At 36.2% G+C, this 19,794-nt stretch overlaps 1 protein-coding gene across 4 annotated transcripts in view; it reads left to right on the forward strand.

Moving 5' to 3' along the window:
• The window catches only part of LOC139695534 (death-associated protein kinase 1-like), an 89,321-nt gene that overhangs the window by 56,867 nt on the left and 12,660 nt on the right, over positions 1 to 19,794 (forward strand). For all 4 annotated transcript variants that reach the window (XM_071594369.1, XM_071594372.1, XM_071594373.1 and 1 more), the window contains 6 exons: positions 7,598 to 7,857; positions 10,043 to 10,231; positions 12,421 to 12,633; positions 12,756 to 12,932; positions 13,683 to 13,895; positions 16,113 to 16,322. In XM_071594369.1, coding sequence (XP_071450470.1) covers positions 7,598 to 7,857; positions 10,043 to 10,231; positions 12,421 to 12,633; positions 12,756 to 12,932; positions 13,683 to 13,895; positions 16,113 to 16,322 — 1,262 coding nt within the window. The remainder of the gene's footprint in view (positions 1 to 7,597; positions 7,858 to 10,042; positions 10,232 to 12,420; positions 12,634 to 12,755; positions 12,933 to 13,682; positions 13,896 to 16,112; positions 16,323 to 19,794) is intronic.

Raw genomic sequence — 19,794 nt, forward strand, 5'->3', positions numbered from 1 at the left:
AATGTAAGACTGGTCTTAATCCACAATTTCAATAATTCTGCTTGTTATTCTACGTATGGTTGCTTGTTTTTTATGTATTTACTGTAATAACAAGTATATATATGCTTGAAAATGATTTTCCTTTTTCTTGACTCTTTGATTTTTGTACTTAGGTACAAAAACTTATACATGTATTTATTTGCAGTATAATGAGTCTAATAAGATATGGTGAACAGATTATTATTATTATTCAAACTAGTTCACCTTACTGTTTCATCTTTGTATTTACTTTTCTAACTTAAATTTCTTAAAATACATTCATATAAGTGCATAATATAAATCATGAGTATCTAGTATGTTTCTTTCTTTAAGTAGCTTAAGAAATGACAATGTTAATAGGTAATAATGCATATTCAAATTGCCAACTTAAACTAAATGTCTACATTAAATTGCAAATGTGTTATCTTTCAACTTCTGTGATAAAGCGCGTACAAAAATTAATCAAAAACAAATTATTCTCAAAATTCAAGTATTTTAGTACTTGAAAGAATTTTCTTAAATTATATGATAGTTATATATTGTGTCAAGGTGGAGTGGTTCAACATAGTCTTGGCTCATTAGATTATTGAATGGAAGGCATATCCTGATTCAAAGAAAAATCAATAAAATAATATTTTTTGGGCAAAAATCAGAGAAGAATATTTGAAGCCTGATCTAAATATCAGCTGATCTGGAAGCATTCCTTTTTTGGGGCCTAGGAAAGACTAGAAATTAGTCATTTTTTTGTCTATTCGACATAAAATCTAAAAGTTGTTATGACTTGAGTTTATTTTTGGCGAAGGGGCTGCATTGAAAGAAATTCAGTGTGGATCTCTATTTACTATAAAACCATTGATATGGTGGTAAGAAGAGGAAAAAATCATAGAGGTATATTTGCATGCAGTTTCATTTGAATCAAGGAAGACATTTCATTTGGTGATCACTGACAAACGTATATAGATATTTCTCCTGCTCCTTTAAAAAAGTGATGGTGGAATTAAAATTAAATATTAGTTTTACTCTTCCCATGCTATTAATATTCAACAAATTTATTCCTTTGACTGGACTGCTTGTAAGGCCCCTCTGGAATTTGACCAAATGCACTATCTTTCTGGTGGATGATGAACTTAGAACTACTGATTTTGTAAAACTTATTGCTGTATATTTAAATTGGAAACCTCAATTATAAATATCTACAGAAGGCATATGTGTGTCATTATTCAAGATACCTCTGGATTGGGTTTGAAAATTGGCTGGATTTGATTTTAAATGTAAAAAGTACCTAAGAGAATTTATTCCTTTCAATATAACCCCTTCATAAAGAATTCACAAAAACCTTAGTGATGTGTATATTAAACATTTTAGGGATAGGCAACAAAACCTTGAAAGTACCTCCAGCTGTGCAATTTTTCTTTTAGCATTGATCATGTCTAATAGAAAAATCAATTCCATAGAAGATGTTCCTCAATCGCTAATTAAATAACTGCATGAGTTTCAATTACAATGAAGTAGAGATCAGTTTAAATATTCGTCACTTTTTTGCATGCCCTCAAAAATATTGTTTTATTGAATTATGATTGGTGCAGTTTCCTTAATGTGAAGGAGCTGGTGATGCTCATAGTACAGTGAACCCTTTAGAAGTCATACCATTTTGAGCCACTCTCCTGGACAGATGTGGGAGATTTGTTGTGAAAAAATAATTGTCCAACTTGACAGGTGTTAAATCATAGAGAAGTTTATTTTTCAATAGGAAACAAATTGGGTGACTCCCTGATATATTAAAAATTGAAGAGGTAGCACATATCCATGTATCTTTATTCTTGAAGTACTTACAAAATTCTGGGAAAAACAATGATAATATGGCTATTGTTTATGCTTTTCACACATGGCTGTGGATTTAAATGTCTTTTAAAAGTGTGGATGTTCCATATTAGTCAAAGTGCGCGGGTAGGCTGAAAACTAAGGTACACATGCTTGTAGACCATGAACAGAATGACCTTCAGAAGCACTCATGGTGGCATGTGGAAGTAACAATCCCCCTCCACATGCATGTTTGGTTTGAGGATTTGAGGTCGCATCAGTCATCCAGTGTATTTCGAGAAGTGGTAGTATGGAGATTGGAGATGTTCAAGTGCTATGTCAACGTGAGTTAAACAGCCAGCTGTTATCAAATTTTTAACCACAAAAAAAAAGTGACTCCTACAGAGTTTCATCGTCGTTTAAAGGCTGTTTATGGTGAAGATGCTGTTGATGGGTCTACTGTAAATCGATGGGTAGTAAAATATCATGATTGCAAGCCTGGAAAAGCCATAATTGTTGATGAAACACGCAGTGGACATCTGATCACTGCTACGGACGAACTTGTCGAATATTTGATTCAAAATGAGCAGGAAATCACTCAAAAGCATATTACAAACCATCTTATAATATCCAGGGAACATGTTAGCTTCATTATTGAACAATTGGGATAACATAAAATCTGTGCATGATGGGTACCACACCATCTCACAGATAAGAACAGATAGCGTTGATTGGAATGCTGCAAGCTACTTCTGCAGTGCTACTGTGATGAAGGAGGTGACTTTCTTTTGAATATTGTGATGGGGGATGAGTCATGGGTCCACCGTTACAACCCAGAAGAGAGAAGACAGAGTGCTGAATATCGGAGAGAAGACAGAGTGCTGAATATCGACATCTGTCATAGAAGTTCTCTCAGGCATAGAAGTTCAGAAGACAACCGTCCACAAAAAACTTCTTTTTGACTATGTTTTGGGATGCTCACTGATTTTATGTGACCAATTTTTTTGGAATGAGGGGAACACTAAATTCTTCTCAGTATATACAGACTGGACATTGAGTTTGTCTAATTAAAGGCATCCTGGCCCCCACTCTCTGATACCTTGCGGTGCAGACTGTAGAGGCTCTGCGAAACCCGTAATTTGAACCGTTTCCACACCCTCCCTTATTCCCCTGATCTTGAGCCTTGCGATTTTTATTTTTTTCTAAGTCCAAGAGACACCTCAAGGGTAATCATTACACCTCGGACGATGAGGTGAAGGCAGCATGTCAAGTCCTGGATTCGAGAAAAGTTGGAAAGAGTTTTTCAGTGGCTGGATGAAAGAACTTGTTACATATTGGGAGAAATTTGTTAGCCTTAACAGTGGACAATGTTGAATAAGAAATATATGGTTTTGAAACTTGAGAATTGTTCTTTTTGCTCAATCTTGCTATTTGTTTTGTTCGTGCTCTACAGGCATGTGTGCATTACTTTTCAGCCTACCCTCGTATGTATGAGCCATCTTGTTTTTTTTTTAATTTCTCCCTTTAGACAAATAAATCTCGCAACCCACATTGTAAAACTTGTGAACTTATAATTAATTTATTCAGTCCATTTTTTCAATAATTTATCTCGTATGTATGTAATAATTGCTGTAAAACTTGTAAATACGGATAAATAAGGCACTCAAATTCACTGAGAGTTATAAATGTTGGGGAATGAAAATGAAGGCGATATTGACTTTAATATTTTATTCTGTGCACTTAGGTAAAAACCCAAAAATGTACATTTTATCAGAGTTTTTGACGAGGAATTAAAACTAGGACAATTGCAAACACCCAAGCCCTAGATGGACGGTATCCATGTTGGTGGGAATTGAATAGTTAACCTCTAGGATGGCAGATGAGGGCATAACCGTGCTGTCAATGAGGCCGGCACTTTCATGAAGCTCAGCGGCTCTTGGAATTTTATCTATTACCATTTGTCATATTTATTTTTTTGACATTTTATTGACGTCATTGTTATATCACAGAATGAGCACCTGTGCTTTTCCAAAGTAACATACGCCTGGTCTTACCATGAATAGATGTTCAGAATAAGCAATTGTCATTTGAATTATAATTTTTTGGTGTTTTTAAATAACAATTTGGTACTCAATAATATTAATATGTCTTTTCAAAATTTTACGTAATGGAAAAAAATGTGTATTTTGGTCAATAAGGTATTTCACAACAAAATTCCACCATTTTTGGAATATTATCGTGACAATAGCTTTAAGGAAAAGTGTAAAATGTGCTTAAATCTTGTATTTCATATAATGTTGTTCTTATATTAGGTCACTGAATTTTGTGTGCTTAAAAAGTTCCAACTAAAATTATAGTGCTTAAAAATAAAACCAAATAAAACCTAAAGTAATGACTACTCAAATAGGGCAATATTGTGATTGATAGGACTGCCAGGTTTTTCGTTTGCATTAAACAATGTTACAATCACAATTTTTTTACACATAAAATAGGAATAAGGATCTAAAAAGTTAAAACTAATAAATATTAAAGCGCTGGCATGTGTAAAATTATTTATTCTTTTGTAAAAGACAATACTTCAATATATTCTGTAGCAAGTTTTTCCTAGATCTTCATTGCAGTAATGCCAATATTGAATCTGAGGAGAATTTTTTTCTTAATTAAAAGGGGAAAGCTCCACAGTAATAAGATTTCACTTAATTAGAACTCTAAAATTTCATACATGCCAAAGTAATTTAATCAGGTTTATCAACAGACCAAACTCTAGGTAGGTATTGCTCCGACCTATAAATCTGAAGGTTTTGGTTGAAATCCCACTGTTAATAATGTATGTTGCATAGGTAAATGATTGATTTTTCTGTCTGTAATTAAATCTGCAATATGACAATTGGTATCGCAAGCTCCTTAAAACCCCAATAACCACTTTATTATGAGAAGAACTCATTTTTGTAGACCTATATCTGTGGTTATTGAGACTCCGAAGAGTTTTGATTGAGAAAAATAGCAATTTCTTTTGACGAAATACTCTGGTTGCCACCGCTAAAATGCATGCAAAATAGAAGTAATGAGTCTTTTAATTAATTTTTCCCAACTAACACTGTCAGAAACATATTTCTTATCCTAATAGTTTTATCTCATCATGCTCTTTCTGGTCATTACAATTTGTTGTAAAAAATACTCGCTTTTATTATATAATCATATCAAAAACATGTTTTAAGTAGTCAAAGAATTTGATGCAATGCCAACTGCATACTTCATTTTATTAAATTTTATATGTATATGTTCTGGATGATATGAAATAAGAAATGAGAACAGGAAAACCCTTACCATACAATGCCATGTTATTAGCTCGTAATCAAAATCTTAAATTGGCTTTGTAATTTTGCATTTAAAATTGTTAGTTTCATTAAAAACAATATTAAACACTAATGACTTGTGTAAACCCTATAAAATGCATTTCAATGAAAATTGATTTGTGCATGTTGTAAATGTAAAATTAATCATAATTATCAGTTAACTACATATTTAATATGGTTGTTGTGATAGTTACTTAAGTAAATGCATTCATTATCTTACTGCTGTTTTGAAATTTAACTCATTCATAACATGTGCCAAAAATTTCTATATTGTGTTAAGTAATAAATTTTTAATAAACTTTTTAGTACTGTGGCAAGAAAAATTTCTGTGAAATAAGCAACAGTGGTTGTTTGTTGGCAAGTATTTATTTGTTGAAACTACATCCACTAACTGTAGCATATTTCGTAAAAATGTAGTGCATCAGTTTGTTTTAATTCTCTGGTAATTTTCAACCTTTCTTTTAGGACATCTTGTTACAGAGCTTAATATGTTACCTGTTGTTTTTTAATAATGTAAACACTAGCTTCTATTCATATATAGGACTCTTGTGCTTTATCAGATTTTGTATATTTCATGTTTAGCTTTTCGAAAGTTAATAATGTGTGGTACATTGTCATGTTGATGGTATTTACAAGTTGCTAGAACTGAACAGTGAAAATGTTGACCCTAGAAAATATAGAAATAATTTGTACCGTTGAATGTGTGACCATTGAATTTGGTGTTTTCAATAATGTATTTTGTCTTCTTTTTACACCTTTTATGTATATAAGTTAATATAGGCAATTTTTCAGTGTTAGTAGAATTCTATTGGTGATACTTCCCATTTAATTGTATTTTTGTATATTTTAGAAACCAAAATGCATGCTTTGTAATTAATGACAAGGGTTACCTTAGTAACATTATTATGTACTATTAAAAGTTGTAATAGATTATATCAACATTTACAGAATGCTTGCATGCTTAAATGAAGTTTAAACTGATAGATCATAGAGTTATACTGTATACTTTTCCTTTGTTTACATTGAAATTTGTCGTTCAGACCCTTTACCCATGAGGCAATATTTGTCTTACACAAAAGTCTCTTCCGACACTTGGTGGGAATTAGTAATAGCAGGTCTCCACTGAAAAGTATTGATATTCTCATGCTGATATGGTATAATTAGAATCTATTGGAAAAGGTTGATTTTCACATAATTCAGTCTTAACTCAGCATAGCTCCCTTTAAATGAATTCCTTGCATATGGCTTACAGAAATTCATGGAAAATAGTAACAGGATAATTATTTAACAAAACTTAAATAAATTGAAACAGCGTTATTTATTATTCCTAAGATATTACAGAAAATATGGAAATGTGAATCCATCTGTGTATAAACACGATTCATTTAGTCAAAATTTATATAATACCCAGAAGTGAACGCATGTAGTATCAAACTGTTTTAACATATAGTGGGCATTATTGAAAAGATTGTAAACAATCAGTTCATGATAATAATGAAAAACCAATTTAGACAAGTAAATGGGCAGCGTCATGTCCATTGTATCCCTCATTTAGCTTTCACTGATAATAAGTTTTCCTGATAGTTTTATTCACTGGCATTACAATCAAAGCTGAATTTATGAGCTAGTTTGTTTTCCAGTAAATTCATGCTGGTTGAAAATAATGAGAATTCCTGGAGCACCATTGATTGTAACAGCCTCACTTTATGCATTTGACATGCTTACATCAAAGCGAATGGGAGTGTGTACTTGAATAATTGATAACCTCATGCTATAAGCCAAAGTATTATTTATTGCATAAATGCTCATTAGACCTATGAAAATTTTAGCATCATCAAAGGTTTCAACACAATATTGCATATTTTAATGTGCAGCATTGTTTTTTTCATAAATAATGTTTGCAGCAAGACTTTCTAAGAATACTTCTGTGTTTATTTTTAATGATGGTTCTCTTCTTGGTATTATTTTCCCTGAATTTCTGGTCCTTCTTTATGCAGAAATCAGTCTTTGAATCAATTAGTTCGTCTAGTCTAATGGGAAAATTAAAAACATCCCTCCAAGCTTGAAATTTAAAGTTTTTAGTGAAATTAGGTCTCATGGAAGACAGAGAATTTGGGGCTAATGGTTGATTGTACAGATGAGATGATTAAAGAGAGCAGGAAGTATGTAGAAGCACTCTCATGTAGTCTCTAGTGAATTATGTTAATGTATTAGACCCATGTAATTTCTCAAGGGGCAGCTTTTGTTTTGCCAAATCCTTCATTAATGTTGTAGCCACCAGTGTCAGTAATAATTTTTGTCGCAATCTACTAGAGTTATGAAATTCAAACTTGAATTCCACGTCTCATGTGTAAATGGCCTTAGATTCCTTTGTTAATGCATTCGTCAATTGCCACAATCTCATTTAGCTTGAAATCTTACAGGCTTCTGTGGAAAGTCAAGCAAGCCTGCGCGGGTGATATTAGTCGCCACCCATCCCGACAGTGTTCGGTGTCCTCGCAACCAACAGGGCGAGTATGTCAGTACCGAGGTTGAACACCTACTGGAACAGCTGGAGAGACGATTTGGGACCATATTTGACCTCCAGCATCAAGTGATAGTTGTGGATGCACATGTCCCATCTTCTCTTGGAATGAAAGCATTAAAAGTGTACCTTGCTGAAGCCAAACAAAAAATCGTTCAAGTATGTAACTGTGACTTTATATGGGCATGCATTTATGCATGGTAAGAATTATTTTTCCATTCTTATGTCAATTTTTTTGAAGTCATTACTTTTAATTTTTCTGTTTAAAAGTTATGTGATACTTTGTTATTCATTCAGTCACTAACTAACATTTGTATTAGATATCTTGATGTTCATCATAGAAGTTTACTATGGTAAATAGTGTAAAATTAGTGTGTTTTAAGTGCATGTGGATTTTTCATTTTGATCTTATTGTTCAGAGTTTTCAAAGAGGTTGGTTTATACATTTTTGCTAAGGTGATATGCTCTCATCTAACAAACCATGCATCCTAAGATTATTGCTTACTAGTATTTCCTCAAGCGCCTTAAGCTTTAAATAGGCTAAAGAGGTTGCTTTTTTGTTTTGTGTTATGGATAAGGGGTTTTTATTCCTCCCACTCGTCTTCCATTGTGAAATGTCTGCAGGGAAACACTGCGTGTAGTCACCGTTTGACCTCTACATCATTCCGTGGATACAAGGATTATAATCTGCTAACAGATGGTGGTGATGGGGGACCAGAGTTAAGTACGCTTTAAGGCACTATTACTCATGTCACATTTTATCGCTTACATTTTGTATTATGTAATAAGCGGGATAAGACAGAATGCAGTGAGCAGTTCTGATGATAGACCAGGAGTAAATCACAAGCAAAGTAGAAATGATGGTGAATTGAAACATGATAAACTTGCTTTTGTAGCTTTTTGATTTGGAGGCATTTAAAAATTATTTTACAACCACGTGTTTAAATTTTGAGATTTGATGTTTAAGATCTGTAACAAGATATGTAACAACCATTTGCACCGATCAAAAAAGTGCATGTCATCAATATAAGGTTTTAAGATAAAAACAGGAGCATCACCTAAAAAATCGAGAGGGGAAAGTAATTTTTTATGGTGAACATTCTGTAAGGGTTCTAGTTTTTTTATTGCATAATTTAGTTTTGCAGTCCATTCCTTGCTGGGAATATGTTGCAATGAAGTTAATCAGTTTTTTCGGAATGAAGCTAATGAAAAATTGTTGCTTTGATGATGAATGAAGAAATTATTGATCTTTTATTTCTCTCAAATCACAAAACCACTGAAATTCATTATTATTTTTGCATCACCCGTGATTTATCCCTGGTATACCATCAGAGGCGAGGTGTATATCTGTGCCTGCATTTATTCCATGTGCACTGCAGATTTCTGTGCACCCAGCTAAGTGTTCTCTCTGGATTATAATCTTCTTTGCTTCCTCCTTTCAAAAAGACTGTGGCATCGTTGAAAGCTTTGCGAATCATTTGAATGAAATCAACTTATAGAGCAGTTACAATTCGGCGAAGTGGAAAAAATTTCACATATCAAGTGGGGAATGCTTTTCTGCGGTCAAATTGTTCAACATTAGAAAGAAAGGGGGAAGCATTTAAATCCCTGCTTGGCTTATATCTCCACATGTCTTTTCATCTCTATATTCTGAAGTCAGAAAAAAATATATAGGCATGACTTTCTTCGGTCACAACCCTGATGTGTATATATATATAAATATAAATCTATATATGTATTTAAACTGTCTCTTTGTTATTTTTTAAGATGTACAGTTCTTATATCTCATCGATCTTCCTTTGTAAAATTCTTACGTGGAGACTGATCCACATTTTGCATTCCTAAAATCTTGTTTTAAATGCTATTACATGCCTCTAAAATGCTTTAACTGCTTCACATATGACTATGTCTTTTCATTGGACATGATGTTTGCTTGCTTTCTAATACCTATAGGTATATTGGTATATATTTGTAAATGTGTAGTGGTAAATAAGGTGTTTTAAAACTTTCTTATTGAAAGATATTTCAGGAAGATAGTGTCCTTTTCAATAGCCACTATTCTTCAGATAAAGACTTATTCATCCAAAGTGTTTTTGTAAATATGTATGTACTATTTTTCTTAATGTGCATGAAATGTAGGTGCTTTGGGATTGAATTAATAGTAGTGTATTAAAATCATGTAAATGCATGTAGTGCATGTTAAATCTTCTTCATCTTATTAATGTAACAAATGAGCTATCAGTCTCTCTCACTTTATATTGGAAAAAAAAAGTCGATGTAGAAATTTTTTCGTTGTGCTGACAAAAATTATAATTACTTTTGCTTATTTGATTTTATTTTGCAGGAGCTTCCAAAATCTACAGGATTTTTGGAAGCAGTGGTGAACTGGTTGCCCAATTGGAGGAAAACATCACCCACGTTTCCTGTAGTGGACTGGTTTCAGTTTGTGGACCTGCTTCACGCCAACGTTAACCCATTAGCTGGAGATGAGCACATGAAAGAATTGGTTCAACAATTACAGCTAATGGGAGAGGTCAGTACTCTTTTTTTCTTCAGATTTGCAGCAAATGTATACATCCTCATAAGGAATATTTGAAAAAAAATTTATTTAATATTGTAAATAATCTAATCTTCTCTCATAACTAGGATTTGCTTTGTGCATTAAGTACAAAGAGAAACTTTATTGAAAGAAATTCACCTACGTACAGGGTAGCACAGGGCAGTTAACTGTGTAACTCTAAATTTGCTGTTTAGTTCAAAAATCTTGAATTAGCTGTAAATTTTATACTTAAACCTTTTATTTGGCCCCTCAACTTTTATCTAATTTTGATCTGGCACATAAACCAGTTTTATTTAGTGCCAGGAACACATTATGGATCAATCTACCATTGAAAATTACTTTCAAGTTTGTTTGTTTTGAGTTTTCATCTTATTTGACTAATCGGAAATCACCGCTGTCATTATATTAATGAGATGGATATCAGTAGTAAAAGAGTATGTAAGTCACTTCAATTTGGCTCTGTCAGAGGCATGTTTGACCGTAAATTTTCACAATGGTGTGTTAATGTGGAAAAAACTGCTTGCGTGTGTGCGAGTATTTTGAGTTTTGCTGCAGTTATATCACTCTTTTGAGTCAAGTATCAGTATATTGTGGTTCTACATTCTTCCCATGTTGGTCTGCTATTACCAAAAGCTATTTGAGCTACTACTTCAACATGGACATTAAGCAAAAGCTTTTCATCAAAATTGATGAGCTTTTCTCTGTAAAAATTCTTTCATGGATGATCTCATGTTAAAGATGTTCCCCAGTTGTCATTTTCTAAATCTCAGGACTCCCTCACATCTTATACATTTGCTTACTCTCAGATCATAGTGCCAGCAGTTTTCATGAGCATAATGTTTCCTTTGCATTTGAACTTTGACCTGGTTCTTTAATTAGGCATTAGAAAATGGTGCTCGGTTGAAAAAAAATGCAATGATACATGAATTTTCATATCCATCAGGGAATGGATGGCATCAGGGAATTTTGATATGCTCAATACTCTGTTCCTCCCCAATCAAAAATATGTATTCATCACACCAATATTTTGGCACAATATTTTAATTTTCCTGGGGAAGTACCTACATTTAAATAGCTGACATATTTTATCACTAGTCTTCTGGGTTAGGGTAGGTTTTTTAGATGGATGCCTGCACTACACATTACTATACTTCTAAGCCCTAACTAAAATGATGCAAAACATCAATAAACCACTTATTCCATATTAAAATAACTTATTTTTTTATCTCTGCATACTTTCTAGGTGCCTTAATGCCATTCTGATTGATTATTGTTTTCCTCCCTCTATCTTGCTTTCCCAGCTTGCTCCCTTCAATTGCCATCTTCAGCATACCATTGCCTTCTTCAAATTTCTCCGAACAGTAGTCTCTTCCTCTATCATTCATGGAATTTCACATGTTTTCCTTTTTGTCTATTTATACATCCAAAATTTAAAGACTGACTAGTGCCAAACCAGCTTATAGTCCATCCCTTGTGACTTTTTCATTATTTCAGTACACTGGAATTGGATACTTAAAATTTCAGTGGCATATAAATCACGGATTCTCACAATTATATAATCTTCCTCTGCTCTGCACAAGTCTAATCTCAAGGATAGCTGACTTGCCAGTAAAGTAATTGGAGAAAAACCTACCATGACCACTTACTAATTAAAAATTGGCAATTTTCCACAAAATAATTGTTTTGTGGAAAATTGTCAATTTTTAATTATATTTAATGATATTCCACCGTATCATGCGTGAAACATCTCTTTTTATGACCACTTATGCCCGATATAGTCAGCTGATTTAATTCTGTTGGTACATCTCACAAGCAAACATGCCTTGGAAATGAGAGATTCCCATGGTAAATCTTTAGAAAAAATGCAAATAATTCCATTGCTATATCAATTATTGGTTTAGGGAAATGTTAATATAACTTATTTGATTTAGAACCCAAAGTTATCTCTTTATAAAAATCATCCTCTCTAAACCCATCTTTTAAGTATAAAAAGTAAAATCATTTTCTCCTGGAAATAGTCAGTTTAATTCACTTGTAAATGATTTTTTAAAATATGACTACTACCTGGTTCTCAGATTGGTAAAGAGTTCACTGCTTTCATAATCAGGATGTTTTCTGATGATTCTTTTCTGCTTCTGATTAGTTGTATGATTCCCTTACAGGTTTTGTATTTGAAAAGTCCTACTCAGGATCTCGTGGATTTATGTCCGCAATGGCTTTGCTCGCATGTTGTTGGCCAGCTTCTTTCCATTGAGTTCATGAGTGAGGCAAGAATCACAGGGTGCTACACTGTGGATGACTTTCAAGTTGCTTTTTCTGAATGTGATGCCTTGGATATGCTCCAAGTATTAGAAGCTCTTCAATTGTGTATTCAGGTCTGTTGGCTACATTAACTCTTTAGGGTTTTGATAAAGAGTGAACTCTGGTGTATTTTAATGGATTTATTCTATGCTGTGATGTTCTAATTGCCTTCTTGCATCTTCCTCTCAACATGAAGTGTGAAAATGATGGTGAGATTGAATATGAGTTTCCATGCTACAATTTGGTAGAAACACTTGATGGTCTATGGGATGAAACTGACCCAAGGTACATCAACAGTGCATATGGAGGAGTACGCCTGAGGCCACCTCCAAATACCTCTCACCTGCTCAACTATATTTTTCCTAGGATACAGGTAAATATTTCTTAACTTGCCCTATCAAAATTTTGAAATTTGCATTAGGTGGCAAAACTTGGGAAAAATGATCTTGTTCATGTGTAAGTACAGACGGCAAGGTTGCTAGAAGCCTAATAATTATATCAGTTAATTTATTCATGCAGGGTGCATAGACAGAATTGTATTAATTAATGGTGTGGGAACCATACCCAATCTATACCAAAACAAAAGAAACCATTTGCTCCCGCAAGCCTCAATATTTGTATCAAGATGTATGGCATGTTCAGAATTTTATTTCTTTTTAAAATAACAAAAATCATAAAGAGTTTTTATTTTGGTAACTTTCTGAGGGTGGCTTCACTATGCCATTATGGCAACTATTACCTGGAATTGATTATGTTATACTGAAGAAGAGAGTTTAAAAAAATCAAGGATTCATGTTTTCTTTGCTCCTGAAATACATTTACTTGAATGTAAAGGCCCAGGAGTTCTTTTGTGCTGAAGGTGTGAGTTTGTACTAAGAATCATGTTAAACTAAATACCAATCTCCTCATATGCTAGAAAAAGTATCATTTTAAGTTTTTCTACAATTAACCAAAAGTTCACCCAAATTTTGAAATTTTGTAAATGATTAAAAATGATGCAAAAACTTGCCTGAAATGTGCTAAAACTCATCTAATCATAATATGTAACGGAAGAGGTTGAGGAAACTTAATTGTATATCCTACTGAAATTTGAATGACAAACGTCTTCACAATTATATTTCAGGTTCACCTTAGAAGAGCAATTCAGAATACATCAGATCCAGACAGTGATCTCTATCAGTGGCTTCGGGGCTCAAAGTTATGTTCTGGTTTGGTCGAGAGTTTGCTTACCCTTGAGGAAGATGGAGAAGCCATTGAAATAAAAGTTCGAGGGCCTACAACCTCAAGAGTTCCTTGCTTTTATTTTCTTGAGGAACTTTTGGGAATAGTGGATCAAGTAGGTATTTCCATTGAATGAAATGCTTTTATATATTATAAATTGTCTTTTTAACAAATTTAATAGGGAGGGAGGACACTCAAGTTTCATGTGTCTTCAAAGCTTAACATAGTGTATTAATGATGTTTATTCTTGATTCGTCCAAACATTGAAGCAACACATTTTATAAGGTACATCATTGTCAGCTAGCCATTTTTGGAAAACTAGAAAAAATATATGCTAATAATATTCTTTATTCATTAATGGTTCATAAGATAAAATAATATGTGCAAATGAGACAATTTCAAAGTAAACTGTCCAGTGCATTGTTAATCAATGTCAAATACCTCTTCCTTAGAACAATTCAAATTTTTTTATGGTGAAACTTAATTTAATGAGCACCTCACATGGCTAATACTTTGCATAATGAGCAAAAGATATTGTAAACAAAATAACTTGCTTGCAATGTTAAAGAGTGTGAGGAGAGGAGAAGTCCTAGATTGCATGCCTGCTGCCTCAGTCTGTGTTAAGCAATCATTTTGCTAGAAACTTAGTGTCACTAGTGATCACACATTTTTCTAACCTTGTATTTAGACTTATTTTTTCTGATTTTTTTGTGCAAAGTTTAATGACCCTCAATGACCTTTAATGATCCAAAAGAAAGGCCACCAGAAGAAAGCCATAAGAGAATAAAAATGGCCATAAAAATTAAAAGTAAAATCATTTAAAAGCGAAATTGATGTGTGAGTGAGGCTGATTTAGCATGCTCATTGAGAGAAATCTTAAGGAAACAGGAAAAATGGATGCAAAGTGTATTGATTGGCATTGGGATGTTGAAGACTGTGATAAAGGGGAGAATGTTAGGCAAACAAGGAAGGGGCAGGAATTGGATAGGATTTTGAATGGAATGAAGGGGGGAAGGAAGTATACGGAAGTGAAGAGGGGCTTGTTTTAGAGTAGGATGTTGGGTTTTGTTTGGTTAGGAGAGATAAGACCATTATTTGGTTGTTGCGTCCATCCAAAGACTACTTTAACCAGTAGATTACCTACTATAATTAAATACAATTGATTTACACCAATGATTTGCATCATCCTTAAGAACAAGGGCAACATTAAGGAGATATATGTTTCAAAGGGGGTGACAAGAATGTTAACGTAACAGTCATGTATTCTCAACAATGTTGAAAGGTTCCTTCTCATATATTAATGAAAATCAATAGCAATGTGACACTATTAACAAGAGTATCATTTGTGAGGTGATAGTGATTTTTGCTAACATATTAAGAAGACACCAGGATCATCACTGGTCAAAGAGTGTTTAATTACACTTTGCAATGATGTCATCATGAGGAAATAATATAAAGAGTTTGTTAACTATATTCTCACTAACAGAATGATACATTTTTAAAAACCTTTTTCTTTGGAATAAGTATTCATATAAGTACTACATGTTACTTTTCATGGTGATGTTTTATGGGTAGAAATATGTAAAGATGTGGTAGCCTAGGGTTAGGACATTGGACTACTGACTTAGAGGGCCCAGATTCAATACTTAAGCACACCTCTGCTTCACCCAAACTGTGTGATTATCCAGGTACCAGAACTTTCTGGGAAACCATGGGTGGCACAGGTTAAGGATCTGGTCACCCTATCCTGATGTGTAAGTTTCACATGCTGTTGACCATAATATTGGGTGCTCTCTACCAGCACCTACCATACCGACTTTCCGGTTGAAAACTGTTGGTTTTATATAGAAAAAAACGATAGGGAGGGATTAGAATGGATCAGCTGGTTCCACTACTATCAATGGATGCATGGCAAACCACATTATTGTGAAGCTTTCTTCAGTTACATCTTCTCCCAACCTCCCCTCTTCACCATCATTTCTTATCTCATGGGTCACACATCATAGTGTTCCAATGAGCTTTTTAAATTTTAGGCCGACTAAGCCTTAACTATTTTTTCATAACTCCCGTCAGAAAGAAAATATGCTCTAGGTGATTTCTTTCCTTTAATAATATTTCAGCTATTTCTTAGTCATGGGCTGTGAGCTGGTGGTTGCTTACCTGTTAGGTAAATGTTAAATTTTTTGTTGGTTGAGGTGAAGTTGAAGATAGTATTTTCATATTCTATATCATATTTTTTATATTTTGGAGAAGTAAAATGGTGAAGTTCAGGTATTTTAATAGTCCTTTATTGTGGCTACCTTGTTTTTTAGATGTCATTATAATTTAACAGGTGTTGCTGGAAATGAGTCCTGGTCTACCTGTAGAGAAGCATGTGCTAAGTGCCAAGCAGTTGGCAGAACATTGTGAAGTAGTGTACTGTTGGTCACCTGGACAGCTATTGGAAGCAGTTTTTAATGGAGGGCTTGATGCCAAACTTCTAAATCCTCTGACTGAAAAAGAAGAATCCATGCTGGATTTAATAGGATTTGGAGCCGAGGAGGTAAGATAAAAGTGATAAAAGGTGGGGGTGTGTGTATTGCTTATGAGAAAAATATATTATCAAAAGGAATGATCATTGTAGAGTTCCAATGTTCTCAGAATAATACACTAATTATAACGAGTCAATTGAGAAAGAATCTTGTTGTAACTCAAGAATCAAAATGGTCGGCATTATCAATTTCAATGTGAAGAATAGGCAATAAATTTCAATGAAGGAGAAGATGATCAGTAGGAGATGCTATAAATCTTGGTTCCTATGGTTTTCATGATATTTGTCAGAAGAATTTCGCTCCGGTTTTTGGGTCTTGACCACATACAATGGGAGCTCAGTATGTGGTGAAGACCTGGAAAATGGAGAGAAAAAGATGCTATTTCAATTTCTGCTCCATAAATATTGGTTTTGTTAATTTTGTGCATTATATCAGTGGATCAGTCTCTTTTTCCCCCTGATAAACCCTGGTTGCCTGAATGTGTCGCGTCCGAAGGGGGAAGTGGAAGCGACTACAAAAATAAGAGAAAACAGCTACTGAAAGAACACTGCGGAACGTTTATTAACATGCTGCTCAGTTACAGAATGTCCGTAGGTGCGGACGGTACAAGTTGCTGCTTGTCGCGATAGCTCTTGCTGCGGACTGGCGGCTAATTGGTTTATGCGCCTTCGTCTCCGCTCTCTAGTGCTGTCCTCTGGTGGGAAGACTGGGAAGACTAGTTGATAGATGAAATGTGGTGACCGCCACATCACCCCCCTTGCAGTGGTTAAGCCTGGCTAAAAGGAGATGGAAAGAAGGGAAAAACAAATAAAAAAAAACAATTTACAAAGCAAAATCCCTCAGATTCCTTGGGAACTGGACCCGGCGGCCACTTCGGGTGCTCACTGCTGGGGGCATAGTTGTTCTGGGCTGCTCTTCAGCCTCTTGGGATTCGGAGGGACTGGACGTAGTAGTCATCCTATCTTGATGGCTGTCATCTTTCAAAAAGAAGGCTGGCTTAAGTCTATCAATAGATACCGTTGACTCCTTCCCATTGACTCGAAGGGTGAAATATTTTTCCGTCCTATTTATCACTTCGAAAGGCCCATCATATGGTGGCTGGAGTGCACGCTTGGTCGCCTCGTGGCGCACAAACACTTGGGATGAGGAGGCCAAATCACGGTGCTGAAAAACGGCCTTCTCTCCGTGACGGGTGATGGGAAGAGGGTGCAATTGCTGCATATGACCTCTCAGCTGTGCGGCGAAGTGGGTCTCAGCAATAGGAAGATTCATTTGGGGTGAGAAGAACTCTCCAGGCAGGCGTAATGGTTCTCCATACACCATCATGGCAGGGGTGGCCTTCAGGTCCTCTCTCCATGCTGATCGAATGCCGAGTAGTACCCATGGGAGGACATCTGACCAGCTTTGATCGGTATGGCACATAATGGCTGCCTTTAAATGGCGGTGCAAACGTTCCACCAAACCATTAGCGGCAGGATGATAGGCTGTTGTTCATAGGTGTTCTGCACTGGAAGTCTTTGCTAAGTCCTGAAATAGAGAGGAGGTGAACTGCGAACCACGGTCAGTGGTTATTTTCTGCGGAACTCCGAATCGGGCAAACCATCCAGAAACCAGCGTCCTTACCACGACCTCCGCTGAAATATCTGGGATGGGAAATACCTCTGGCCATCGTGTGAATCGGTCAACGATCGTTAAACAGTAGCGGAAACCATTGGAGTGGGGCAGGGGACCGATGATGTCCACATGGATATGATGGAACCGTCCTGTGGGAAGAGGGAAACTCCCGACAGGTGAATGGACGTGGCGATGAATTTTGCACTTTTGGCATTCCAAGCAGGATCGGGCCCAATTGCGGCAATCTTTACGTAGGGAGGGCCACACGAAATGCTCGGCAACCAGCTTGACAGAGGTTCGGATGCCAGGGTGGGGAAGGGAATGTAGCATGTTAAACGCACCTTTGCGGAATGGGGCTGTTAGGTATGGTCGTACCGTGGTGGATGAAGTGTCGCAATATACTTCCACGTTTCCACCGGGGACCTTTAACTTTTTAAGACACAAAGGGGAGTCGGGTGTCAAGAACTGCTGCATTTCTTCATCACACGTTTGGGAGGCTGCCAGTGCCTCATAGTCAATGGAGGCACTAATTGCTGTCACTCTGCTGAGAGCGTCGGCGACCACATTTTCCACTCCGGAGACATGACGAATGTCCGTGGTGAATTGGGAGATAAAGTCTAAATGACGAAATTGTCGAGGGGAGCACTGATCAGCCTTCTTTTGCAGGGCAAACGTTAAAGGCTTGTGATCGGTATAGACCGTGAATGATCTCCCCTCCACCATGTGGCGGAAATACTTAATGGCTTTGTACACGGCAAGGAGTTCACATTCGTACGCGCTGTAATTTCGTTCAGTTGGTGTCAATTTAGTTGTGTAAAAGGCAAGCGGCTGCCACCCTTGCCCGCATTTCTGCTGTAAGGCTGCACCGAGTGAAATATCTGACGCGTCTACGACGAGGGCGAAAGGAGCGTCGGGGTTGGGATGGGCTAGAAGGGCAGCTTTCGCGAGGCTGTCTTTACAGTTGTTGAATGCCTGTCGCCTCTCCGCCGTCCAGTTGATAGGTTGGTTGCTCTTTATCTGCCCCGTGAGGGCACTGTGGAGTGGAGCCTGAAGAGTGGCGGCATTGGGGATGAATCGCCGGTAAAAATTCAACATGCCTAAAAACTGGCGCAGATCCTTCACAGTTTTTGGTTCAGGAAAATTGTTTACGGCACTCACTTTCTCTTCGAGAGGCCGGATACCGTCCGCCGTGACAGAGTATCCTAAAAAATCCACTTTAGGTGCACCGAACACGCATTTTGCAGAGTTAATCAATAGGCCGTACCGAGAAAACCTGCCAAATATCTCCCTCAGGTGTTGCACGTGCTCCTCATCTGACGAGGAAGCCACTAATATGTCATCGATGTAACAATAACAAAAGTCCAACCCTCTGAGTACTTCGTCCATGAACCTTTGAAATGTCTGTGCCGCGTTGCGGAGTCCGAAAGACATGAACGGAAACTCGAATAACCCGAAGGGCGTTATGAGGGCAGTCTTGGGGATATCTTCAGGATATATCGGAATTTGGTGATAGGCACGCACAAGATCTAGCCTGGAAAACACCGATTTGCCGAATAAGGTGTGCGCAAAATCCTGTATGTGGGGCACCGGATATTTATCAGGTAAGGTGCGGGCATTGAGGGCTCTGTAGTCCCCGCAGGGCCGCCACTCGCCGGTTTTCTTTGGGACCAGATGGAGAGCGGACGACCAGCTGCTTTCGGACCGACGCACAATCCCTAATTTGAGCATTGCCTCGAATTCGCGTTTCGCGAGGGCGAGCCTGTCTGGTGCCAAACGACGTGACTTACACGAAACGGGCTGACCTGGTGTGGTGCGAATATAATGCATTGTAGCATGTTCAACGCTATGAGGGACGCCTGCGGGTCTCGT

Source organism: Hetaerina americana, unplaced genomic scaffold, assembly GCF_022747635.1.
Source record: "Hetaerina americana unplaced genomic scaffold, ioHetAmer1.1.p SCAF_6, whole genome shotgun sequence".
NCBI classification, from domain to species: domain Eukaryota; kingdom Metazoa; phylum Arthropoda; class Insecta; order Odonata; family Calopterygidae; genus Hetaerina; species Hetaerina americana.